The sequence below is a fragment of the Taudactylus pleione genome, unplaced genomic scaffold (assembly GCF_031769625.1).
Source record: "Taudactylus pleione unplaced genomic scaffold, aTauple2 ptg000033l, whole genome shotgun sequence".
Taxonomy (NCBI): Eukaryota; Metazoa; Chordata; class Amphibia; order Anura; family Myobatrachidae; genus Taudactylus; species Taudactylus pleione.
The window spans coordinates 2,165,522-2,177,811 of NW_028284435.1; the positions used below are offsets into that span (position 1 = coordinate 2,165,522).

Below are 12,290 nucleotides of genomic sequence, written 5' to 3' on the forward strand. Positions count from 1 at the left end.
CCCTACAAGGGTCTAGTAAGTATGTTAACCGTCTCCCCTTCTCTCCCTAACCCTCCTTTTCTGTATCCTAACACTAACCCCCCACCTCACCCTAACCCTCACCATTAGTGCCTAAACCTAGCCCTCCCCCATTGGTGCCTAAACCTAACCCTCCCCCCTAAGTGCCTAATCCAACCCCTCCCCCCTCCCAGTGGTGCCTATCCCTAACCAACCCCCGAGGGTATCTAACCCTAACATCCCCCTCCTCTAGCCTAACCCCCCGTGATGCCTAAACCTAACCCCCCCTCCCGCGGCTAAGACGTACAAGCCCCGCTATACTTACCATCGGCATCTCGGCTGTCGGGATTCCGGCGTCGGGATGTCCACTACTGTTGGTATTCAGGCTCCGGTCTTCTGGCCAGGTAGTGACATTCCGGCGCCAGGATTTCGTCAGCCGGGTTAACTACATCCCCTCTGAGCATCTCACACGTCTTTAAAACATATTTGGACTGATGAAGTTAGATGCAAGGTGGCTGTAATTGCAACTGCAGTGACTGCATGACGAAAAATTTGGATAGTTGCCCGTAGGCAGAGCTGTATAGCCGCCAACATTATCAGTGTGCACCAGCCAAGTTCTTGGTGTGAGAGATCCACCTGAAAACAGACTAATGGTGTGTACACATGGTACGATAAAAATGCACGATATGAACGATAACGATATCGATCATATCGTTATCGTTCACATCATTAATTTTTTGGTGCCTAATCGCTGACTGATCGTACCGTGTGTATGCACCATAACCTCCACAACTTTGCTCAGCTCACAAATCATTTATGCTCCTTCTGCCGCAAGTGGAGATGCGACTGGGATGGAGTGGGAGGCAGACTAAGGTATGCATTTCTGGGGTCTATTGATCCCTGTACCCCTGTCCTATGGCAGGGCTTGTTTCAGTAGCCCAGATCAGAGCATTACCTTCAGCCATTTGCCAATCCTTGTCAGTAATTCACCATTTGATGGCAAATTACTGACATGGATGAAAATACTGTAAATAAAAAAGCATACACTCCCCAGTACAAATTTGTTTTGTGTACTGCTTTTAGCAATATTATTATGACCATGAATAATTACATGTAGCACATTAGAGCCACGTTCTGAGTTAGAGGCAAGACACAATGTGGACAGATCCCACGTATATCAGAAAATGCACATGCGCCGCAGAAAGGGGAAGCAATCGGGAAGCCGACTGCCTAAATACCAACAGCCGGCTTCCCGACTGTCATATCCCGGCAAGGGTGAAATGCCGGGCGTCTAGATGTAGACGCCCGCATTTCCCCGACGCCGGGAGACCGTCGGCCGGCATCCCGATCGTATTGATGCCGGGCGCCGCGATCGGACAGCCGCGGGGGGGATGGGTTAGGTTTTGGGCTCCCGGGGGAGACTTAGGGTTAGGCACCCCCCTGGGAGGGTTAGGGTTAGGCTAGGGGGAGGGAGGGTTAGGGTTAGGCACCCCCGGGGGGGACTTAGGGTTAGGCACCCCCGGGGAACTTAGGTTTAGGCAGTGGGGAAGGGGGTGGTTAGGGTTAGGCACTTAGAGGGGGGATTAGGGTTAGGCACTTGGGGGGGAAGTTAGGGTTAGGCACCCCTAAAGAGGGTTAGGGGGGTTAGGTTAGGTTAGTAGATACTCACCTATCCACGATCGGGATTTCCAGCGCTGTCGGGCTTCCGCTGCTCGGAACTCTGCTGATGTCGGCCTGCCACTGCTGGGAATCCCACTCCGCAGAAAGAAATCTCTGACTACGCAGGCGCCGTACCATGCATACACACATGTATGGAGAACACCACTTAGGTAGTAATACAGGATTTTCATGCATAGCATGCACTATGTATAGTCTTCCATAATGAATGCAAAGCAAAAGTTTCCCTCTCTTTGTGTAAATATAAAAAAATAAATAGTGTGGTGACATCTTTTAATATGATGCCAAACATCTGCATCCTGAACATGTGCCACGACAACACACTATGCAGCTATTTTCAGCAAAAGAGGATGGTTATGGTGATGACACATATTACAAGGGATTTCCAAAGGAAGAGAAACTATGAAACAGAGATTTAAGAGAAAGACTGTTTACAAGTTTTATCTGTATTGGTAGAAAGAGGATCTCTTTGGTGTAGGTGCACTGTCAAGAAAGAAAGAAAAATATATAGTGTGCACTGTGTGTGCTAGTAATGGATAGTGAGAGGAATGCCCATTAGAAATTATGGCTGGCAACCATCGAGGTACCCGGTCTGATGAAAATGCTTTTTGCATCCGATTCATGCATTGTGATGGTTCAAAACCATTGCATGTTTCTTTCCAATGCTCATTGGAGCAGGGACGTGTGGTGAGGTCAATGGCCGAGGAGGTACTGGCTAGTATCAGAGCAATGTTGTGTTGGGTACACATTATGTAGTGTGTACCCAGCTTTACACAGAAGGTGCCAGTCCCTGCAGAGTGACGAGGTACCAGCTACTGTTGTCTGCAGAGAAACCCCCTATCCTGTTATACAATGATTTAGAAGCCCCAAGATAGTGTCCTGTTGTCCAAAGAAGACATGCCTTTCCACCCTCCTGTCCACAGCAGACCCACCTTTTTCTTCTTTGGGTATTTTGTCTATCTGTATATTCTAATTTTCTTCCCCCCTCAGTGCTGCTGAGCTCCAATGGTTAGGTCTCCGATGCCTCAGTACTTCCTGGATTGGTCACCTGATAGTCAGAGGTGTCCATCAGAGCTCAAAGCACGCCCCCTCGCAATGAGGCATGCCTCCAGTAGCTCTTTTTATCTGTGTTTTATTGGCTGCTTCGTGGCCCAACCCCCAGCTCCAGGCTGCGTCTGAGCTATCAGAGATAAGGTTGAGCTCTTACTGCCTCATCTCTAAGTCTCTCCCTGTATTTCCAGGAAGGGCTGCAATTTTGGTGAGTTTTGCCTATAAAAACAATCAGAATAATACAAAGATATTTATAAGCTATAAATATATTCTTTGTATTAGTCTAATCATTTTTATAGTCAAAACTCTGCAGTCTGACAGAGAGTATGCCTACTTTCCAGTCGGACAGAGAGTATGCCTACTTTCCAGTCGGACAGGGATTATGCCTACCCTGACTGCACTTCCCTGCATTGGAGTATTGAAAAACTGGCTTGCAGCAACCTACTACAAGACTCAAACACTTATACCAGAAGAACTACTACTTCTAGTTCCTGCACTGGATCATTTTCATATACCAACTATTGTTTCTTCTGGGATATTGGGCCTGATTCAGAGGTGGACACAATACTGATGTTTGCTCAGTTGAGCAATTATTTGCTGATGTGCATGCACGAAAAGTCCAGGAACCCCTGGTGCATGGTACCCTTGAGTGTACACAGAAACCGCTGTTGTGAATGTAGTCACTTGCAATAGAGCTCGTTATGGGTATTCCTGGGTGGTGACTGGAAGGTGGCCTGAAGTGTTTGCAAAAAAAGGCCATTTAATGGCTGTGTAATAGGGGTGTCACGGGTGTGTCAGTGAAGGCGGCTGCATTCCCATACGCAGATCCACAGCCGCAGAAGCCATGTTCGGAGGGATTTAAGAAGGAATCACTGAACAGCTCATAGACTGTCGCAAGTGTCGATGGTGACCCGATGGTGGAGTATTTACAAATGCCGGCAGAGTTGCACAGGCATTGAAAGTGGTCATCTCAGAGCTTGCACAGTCTCCCGTCGCACAGGAGGCTAAAATTAGCATTTGCATGATATTATCACAGCTGCAAATCTGGCTTTCACCTCTGAATCAGGCCCATTGTGAGCTGTTTTGACTTGCTGATTTGAAGGATGAAATGCCAGCTAAATGCTAATTTTATATGTTTTAATTTTCAAAATAAAATGGAAGACTAATTAGAACTATATTTGGAAGAAAATTGGTAATGGAAAACAGAGATTTATACTAGCAGAAAGTAACCAAAATCTTACCAATAATAGGCGAGTAGGTTTTGATTAACCAGTTTGAAAATGTATTGGGTGTATCGCATTATAGATGCCAAAAATCCTGCCACAAACTGCATGCGTACCGATTAAAATCGCAAAGGACAGCTCTTACATATGGTGAATGTGGTCAAAACTCAGAAAACAGCATTTTTTGGAGTTTTGGCTGCATTTTTAGTTTAGTACATCCCGTCCTATATATTTTTATTTATTTCTTCTTCAGTGACCTTTACCAAAGATATCCTCATTCTACCTGCATCTTTTAAAGGGGATGTAGTCAGCAACCCGGCATGCGGGATACCGACGGTCTAAATACAAGCGCCGAAATCCCGGCAGCGCCAGTATCATGGCTCCAGTATCCCAACTGCCGGCATCTCGAAGGTAAGTATTGGGAGTTAGAGGAGGGTTAGGTTTAGGGTTAGGCACTAGGGGGAGGGTTAGGGTTAGGCACCGGGGAGGGTTAGATTTAGGGTGGTTGGAGGGGGGGTTAGGTTTAGGCACTAGGGGGGAAGGTTAGGTTTAGGGTTGGGGGAGGGGGGGGTTAGGTTTATTCACTAGGTGGGGAAGGTTAGGACTAGGCACCGGAGAGGAAAGATTAGGGTTAGGGTAGGGGTTAGGGTCAGTGCCACTATACTTACGTCTTTGTGTCCGGATTCTGACTGTTGGGATGCCGCTGTCAGAATTCTGACCAGCGGCATCCCGACCACCAGGAATCCATACCCAACCCATTCTGAAGGGCAGCTGGATTCCATTGAATTCTCATGTGGTTGCAAAATATCAAATGCACTACTTCTGCAAGTGGAGAGGCATTGGCCTAGTTCTAGATTATCTTGATTGGTGAACTGTACAGCAGTCATAAAGTTCTATTATTATTATTATTATTATTATTATTATTATTATTATTATTATTACTACTGTTTTTATTGATTTGTAAGGTGGCACAGGGCCATGCAGTACAGAACAATTGGAAAAGTAGAGCATGACACAGAGACATACAAGGTAGACAATATTAATGCAGACATAAAAACAAAGAGTAGTTAGGGCCCTGCTTATAAGGCAAAAGCAGTGAGGGTGCAGAGAGTGTGGTTAATATTGGTGGGAGTAGGGTAGGCTGGGGTAGGTGGGGTTTCAGAGATCATTTCAAGCTTTGAAGGCTGAGTCTGATTGGCCATAGTAAGGATATCAGCATTGGAGATATTTGTAGGCAGGAGTGAGAGGTGGTTATCGGATAATAGGTGAGGCAAAGTTTAGAGGCAGATCTAAAATGGCAATAGGGAAAGTATTTTGAGACCATATTTATGTATGTAGGGGTGGTATTAGTGAAAGCTTTGTAGATGTGGGTGGCTAATTTTCACAAAATTCTGAGACATATGGGGAGTCAGTGTAGGATTTGCAAAGTGGCATAGTGACAGTGGAGTGGGGAGAGAGGCTAATGAGTCTTGCTGTCACAGTTAGGTCAAAACAGAGAGAGGAAAGGATGGGAATGTCAGATAGGACGTTGCAGTAATCAGAGCAGGGAATGATAAGAGAATGGTTAAACATTTTAATTATATCTTGGAAGAAAGGTAATTCTAGCAATATTTCAGAGGTGGAGGTGATAGACTGGGAATGGAATTGTATGTGAGGAATAAAGCATGGGGCAGAGGCAAAAGAGAGAGAACATGCTTGGAAAATTGAGGAAATTGGGATATGGTCGACAGTAAAGGAGATTTGAGGGTAGGTAATGATGATAATTAGCTCTGTTTTAGACATGTTAAGCTTTAAGAAGGGCTGGGACATCCATGTAAAAATAGCAGACAAATGTTGGTCACACGAGATAGTGAAAAAGGAGTGATCGATTTGGGTGTCATCGGCTTAGAGATGATACTAGAGATTGAAACTAATTATTTCACTAAGAGAAGAGGTATACAGTGGTAAATGAGGAAAGCCAAGCAAAGAGCTGCAGGGGATTACAACAGATAATGGGAGTGAACGGGCGATGTGCTACAGGTAAAGGTCCTGAAGTAACAGTTCAATGGTAAGAAGTGAACAGGAAAGAACTATGGAGTTGATGTATCAAGCAGTGAAAAGAGTGGAGAAGTGGACAAGTTGCCCATAGCAACCAATCAACTTTGAGGTAGAATTGTTCAACTACATCCTATAAAATGATAGGTAGAAGTTGATTGGTTGCTATGGGCAATGTCTCCACTTGTCCACTTCCCCACTCTTTTCACTGCTTGATATATCAACCCCTGTGTCATGAAACACAATGAAGTGAAGTAAAAGATGGTGATCAATGGTGGCAAAAAAAGCAGAGAGGTCTAGCAGGGTGAACTTAGAGAAAGTACTCTTAGACTTTGCTGTATGTATATCATGTATTACTTTTGTGAGGGCAGACTCAGGCAAAAGACCAATTGCAGTCAAGAACTGAGATTAGAGAAAGCTAGATATGCAGTTGTACATAAGACAAGCTGAATTAAATAATATAATTAACCCACCAACACGGGGTACTAGCTAATCAGAATGGCCTTCATAAGGAATCTAGCCTCATGCTGACTGGCTGGTTGGGAACAATGGCGAGAGAACCTAATGCTGTGTTTCTCCCTGCTACCACGCCACCTTTAGGGGGACCCCACTCTTTTTGCCCCATGATTTTGCTACTACCAGCCCAATGGCTATTAGACTAATACATTTTAACTAAGTCTCTTTTAGATAAAAGAGTATTTTTAAATGATCACAGTTGTGAATGTTGATAATTAATACCTATGCTTTCACAGCATGCTATTTGTGTGAGAATCAGATTCAGAAATACTTTACATAAATGAAAAAAAAATATATAAAAAAGAGGAAATGTGCTTTTGGTAACAGACAGAGCTGTCATCCTTGCTAGTTAACACATACCAAATTTGGGTTAGCTTTTTTCCATGTGAAAACAAGTATAACGAACAGTCCTTGACTCCATGTAAATGATTAATGATGAGATTGTGTTTATTATCAAACATGTCTAATATTGATTGCAGAATATTTACTCTTACATACAGTTTTGACTGAAAAGATGCAGAATTGTTTGATACTATTCATTACTTTAAAGGTATTGCACCATTCAGTTTGAAATGTTACAAGAACATACAGTTTTAAACTTATCAGAAGTCTAAAATGAAAACAGAAACATAATGTCATTCTACATCTGTGCACTTGTGTAAATGTAAGTGAATATAAAAACTGAGAAGGTTATGTTTTATGTTCATATTATCGGAAAGTCACATAGCTGTTACTTGATTGTTCAGAGGAGTGCGACATTGTGGCGCTTATTTGTATATGAGACTGAAGTATTTTTTTGGGACCGAGCGGCGCCTCTTTGTTTAATGTTGTATTGAGCAGCCGCGGTTTGCATTCATGAAGGTGCCAGTATACTAGTTATGATGAGCTGCATAGGAGTGCCAGATCAGCTAGACAAACACAAGGGTCACATTTGCAAAATGGAGAAGGTAAGCTCAAGGGGCCCATACATCTAAGGCCCCCACTCCCCATTAAGCTGATCCGCGATCTGATCCGATGATCGGCAGCCATCGATGATCGGCGATCCGTTTGTTGATTGGGGAATTTAACATGTTAAGAATCCTGACTTGCTGATTCCGACCATTTTTGGGTCTGGATCTGGGAATTGAGATTTTTCAACACATTAAATATGCCCAATTCCACGACCCTGTCATAAGCAGAACAGGGAATTGCTGCAACAGTGTTTAGATGTATGGGCCTCATCAGAAAATATGATTGAAAATGGATAAGGATAAATGAGAAGGTGTTAAGTATGAAAGAGAAAATAGAGGGATTCCAAATACAATACAAAATAAGCATCTTAAATTACAGTCCTTTTTACCATGAATTGATAATAGAATGTTTGTGCCATCTGTCGCCTAATATAGTGTATTTAGCCTGGTCTAAATAAAGGATTGATTTGTTTCAGTGATGATGAGTGCAGTGCCTTATTCTGATTGGATGCTAAGAGGGGTATTCATATCAATGCAGTGTGCCACAGCGATGTTCAGCTGCGTAAGTTATCACTTAGCATGGTAGTCAAACATCACTAGTTTTCTTGCGCACCTTGGGGTGACTGTGGACCCCACTGCTCCAGATACATTTTGTGGCCATCGAAATAGATCTGAATACTCCCAAATTTAAAAGTGGGCACTATTCATTACTTAAAAAACACATAATGAAAAAAGTTTCAACCCTTAAGCTATACAGGGTCGGATTCAGAGGTAGATACTAATGCATGCACGGTTGCGATTTGTGCGGACTGTGCAAATTCATTGGTGGTTCCAAACACTCCGTCACTGGCGCACCATCACATTAACCATCGTCACTTGCACCAGCCTGTGGCTGGTGCTTTGTCTCATTCTGAAATTCATCTAAAAGGGCTTCTGTGGCTCTGCGTTTGGGAATGCAGACGATTTCACTGACACTCCCACCCATGGCCTTTTTTTGCATTAATTTCAGATCACCTCTCAGTCATGGCCCATGGCTTCGCCGCGCCGGTTCTAATACCAACACCTCCATACAGTATAGCAAACTCTGCATACACTTAAGGGAACACACAGGCAATAAGGGTTTTCAAGACTTTTTGCAAATGCGCAGTAGCAAATAAACAGTCAGCGCAAACATCAGCACTGCGTCTATCTTTGAATTAGGCCCACAATCTTTGTAGAGATGTCAAGCAAACTATTGATTTCCATAGTCAATTTGTTTAATCCATTTTAATTCAATTGAAAGCATTGAATTAAATTTAGTTCTGATTTATACTTATAAATGCAAAATTGTATAATGATGTGCTTTATGAAAAAAAAACCCATGTCACTGTCTAATTGAGATTAAATGTATTTTCTTTTAACCGACATTACCAAGGAAGCTTGAATATAACATGAGGAAGTTCTCATAACCACAATCTCCAGCAAGAAGTTAAATGAACTGGGGGGGGGTCCTCGCAATTGTGAAGCTATTTTCTCTTGCTGTGACATGATGCAATGTTTTCATCTGGGAGATTGGCTGCAGACAGACAGATGCTAACTATGGTGATGGGACAATTGTTTGCTCTGGATGATGGCTGTATAGGGGCAATTTATACGCAGTACAATCTAAATTATTGTGCATTAAGGGCCTAATTCAGCTAGGATCGCAACTGCGATTACGCACGCAATTGGCTGTTTGTCGCGTACTGCGCATGCATACGCTTTGCAGTGCGCGAACACTCGACTGCAAATGGGACTGTGATCGCAATAACTACGCAGACCCATCGCAGAATGATTGATTGGAAGTACCGTTTGGTGGTGGTGATGGGGGAGGATGGGGGGTGTGGTCAGTGAAACACAGGTGTGCCTGTGTATTTAAACACTGTTACAGAGGCATGCATTAATTAGCCACTGCGACGGCATACTCAGCTTGTGTACTCACTGCGTGAGACGAGGTTAGCAATTCCTGAGTAAGGTCAGAACTTGTGCACAGTGTGCAGAAGCTTTCTAACTACACAAATTACATTGATTCTTCCACCTCTTTAGAGTTGGTGCTAATCATTATTATTTATTATTTATTTATTACCAGTTATTTATATAGCACACACATATTCCGCAGCGCTTTACAGAGAATATTTGGCCATTCACATCAGTCCCTGCCCCAGTGGAGCTTACAGTCTGTATTCCCTATCACATGTACACACACATACACACTAGGGTTAACCTTTTTTTGTGTTGGGAGCCAATTAACCTACCAGTATATTTTTGGAGCATGGGAGGAAACCGGAGTACCCGGAGGAAACCCACGCAAGCACAGGGAGAATATACAAACTCCACACAGTTAGGGCTGTGGTGGGAATCGAACCCATAACCTCAGTGCTGTGTGGCAGTAATGCTAACCATTACACCGTCTATGCTGCCCAATCATTAAATAAATAAAGTGTTTTTTGCACATCCTAAGTGCTCAAGATAACCAGTATACACAGTTTAATGCAAGTACATCAATGAAATAAAAGCAGTAATGATATCCTCTTACTTTTACAAGTCCTTTAGCAGCTAAATGAGGGTGGCACAGGGGCACAGTGATTGGCATTGTTGCCTGCAGAGCTAGGGCTTTGGGTTTGCTTCCAAATAGAGCTCTATCAGCAAGTTTTCTTCCCATGCACTCCCCTCTCTCATACTTATAGCACAAAAACCTACTGTTAAATTAATTCACTTCTGATTAAATTGGTTCTAGGGTGTGCTTTTGTGTCTGCAATGGGGTATTTGAGTGGACTGTCTGGGACAGGAACCAGTATGAATGAATAAGCATCATAAGTCCTACCTAATATGCTGAAATAAATTAAAGATAAGTAGTTTGATTTTGCTGAAAACCAAACACACTCGAACTTCGGGGGTTCCGAGGCAAACCGAGTCCTGGCTCGGATCACTTTGGGGTTCCAAGTCGAACAGAGTGCCAACTTGGGGCTTCTCGCCAAGTTCGGAACTCAGATCTAAAAACCAGATCTTGCATGTTTTGGATTGCATGTAAGTCCCTCCCTTGTGATTTCAGGTGCGATGAGGTGGTCAAAATTGACTGGAAATAACTATAAATTTATTTTATTGATGTTAATAATGCTATAAAAATAAAAACAGGTCCAAGTTACATTATTTTAGCTGCTTTTCAATTTTTAAAAACAAATCCAAAATCAAAGCCGAAACCAAACCAAAACACTTGAGGGTGGTTTTGCCAAAACCAAAACACGATGATGATTTACAACCAAAACATGGTGGTCTGCGCACATCACTAATATAAATATAAATGACAATAATAACAATAATAAGAATTATCAAGCAGAAAATGTCATTGAAAATGGTGAATGGTAAGCAGAGTAAAAAGGCTAGATCAGATTAATAAATTCACAGCCAGTTGAGAGGTGTCCATAATGAGCGCGTTGTTAAATCCAATACAGGATTTCTGCTCGCACCCCCCTGAGGTGCAAGCAGAAATCTGACTGAATTGGCGGCCGCGATGTTGTTTTCTGGCTTAGCGCGGCGCTAACAGCTTCACGGCCGGCACTTTAGTCAGATAATGGCACTTATCGTGACCAAACACCCAGCTTAAGGCGCGGTAACCGGCATTCTCCGTCTTATGTGGTTCTAGTCGGGACTTAACAGCGCAGTGAATTGAATAGCCCCGGGAACTCCTTCCCGGGGCTATTCAGCATCACACTAATTTGAACCGCAACCATGGAGACCCAAATCCTTCAACATTATTTTACAATTGGAAATTCTGTTTATTATTGGATTTTATAATTTTATTGCATTTTTAGTACTTGTCTCAGTAAGCACTTAGTTTATACAGTAACAGGACAAGAGCTGTATTACACATTTGCCTATGCATACAAGATAAAAACGGATGCAGAAAATTGCACTGAACATACAGGAGTAATAGTAAGGACACATTTTTTAGATATTTTTAGAAAAGAGATATTGTCAGAGTATTTAAAATATTTTTTTTCCACTGGAAAAACTGACTGATGTATTCTGTAAGTGTAAGGTAATCGTCACATTGCTGTCACCTCTTAAAATAACATTTTATTTGTTCTTTAAAGCAAAGTACATGATGTGTATACCTCATGATCAGATAAATCTAACCAAGCTGCAGTTATTAAACCTACACTTATGCTGTGAATACTAACTTACTACATTCAGAAATTTACAACCAGTCCATTTCCTTTGTGATACTTACTGAATTAATGATCCCTCCCAAAGCTTTAAATCCACCCGTTACAGGAAACACATGTTCTTCGGAGTCAGCAATGGCTGCCAGCTTTAGAGAAAAATGGAGTGATTAGAAAGTAATCAATGTGTTGTGTCAAATTAATAGAAGATGAATAAAGCTTATTTGTATGTTAAAAAAACAGGAAAATAAAATCCTTACTTACAGTATGTGTATGAGCCATGCAATGCATCTAGAGTAGCTATAAGCAGAAAAACGATACTGATCTCATGCCTGGAACCTATTACATAAAGTTTGGGATGTAAGTATATAAGTAATTTGCATGTGAGTAAATGTGATTAATAATTATGTGAAGTTACCAAATAGTTTGCCTGCAGAACATGAAGCTGCAAAATCTGATATTGTTTTAGAATACATTTGTACACAAATGCCTAAAATACTATATTGAATTGTAATCAGTACATGAAGATAAAAGAGATACATTTAGATGCTGAATACAATCAGAATGCCTGCATTTTCATATCCTATTCACCTGCTCAAAATTGAATTCCAGAACTCCCACACAGTAAACTCTTGCCCCCATAGATCGAGCTTTGTCAGCCT

General features: G+C 42.3%; 1 protein-coding gene across 3 annotated transcripts in view; it reads right to left on the reverse strand.

Moving 5' to 3' along the window:
• ANTXR2 (ANTXR cell adhesion molecule 2) overlaps nucleotides 1-12,290 on the reverse strand; it is a 236,625-nt gene that overhangs the window by 140,891 nt on the left and 83,444 nt on the right. For all 3 annotated transcript variants that reach the window (XM_088452105.1, XM_088452106.1, XM_088452104.1), the window contains 2 exons: nucleotides 12,220-12,288; nucleotides 11,697-11,777 (listed from right to left, as the gene is read on the reverse strand). In XM_088452105.1, coding sequence (XP_088308231.1) covers nucleotides 11,697-11,777; nucleotides 12,220-12,288 — 150 coding nt within the window. The remainder of the gene's footprint in view (nucleotides 1-11,696; nucleotides 11,778-12,219; nucleotides 12,289-12,290) is intronic.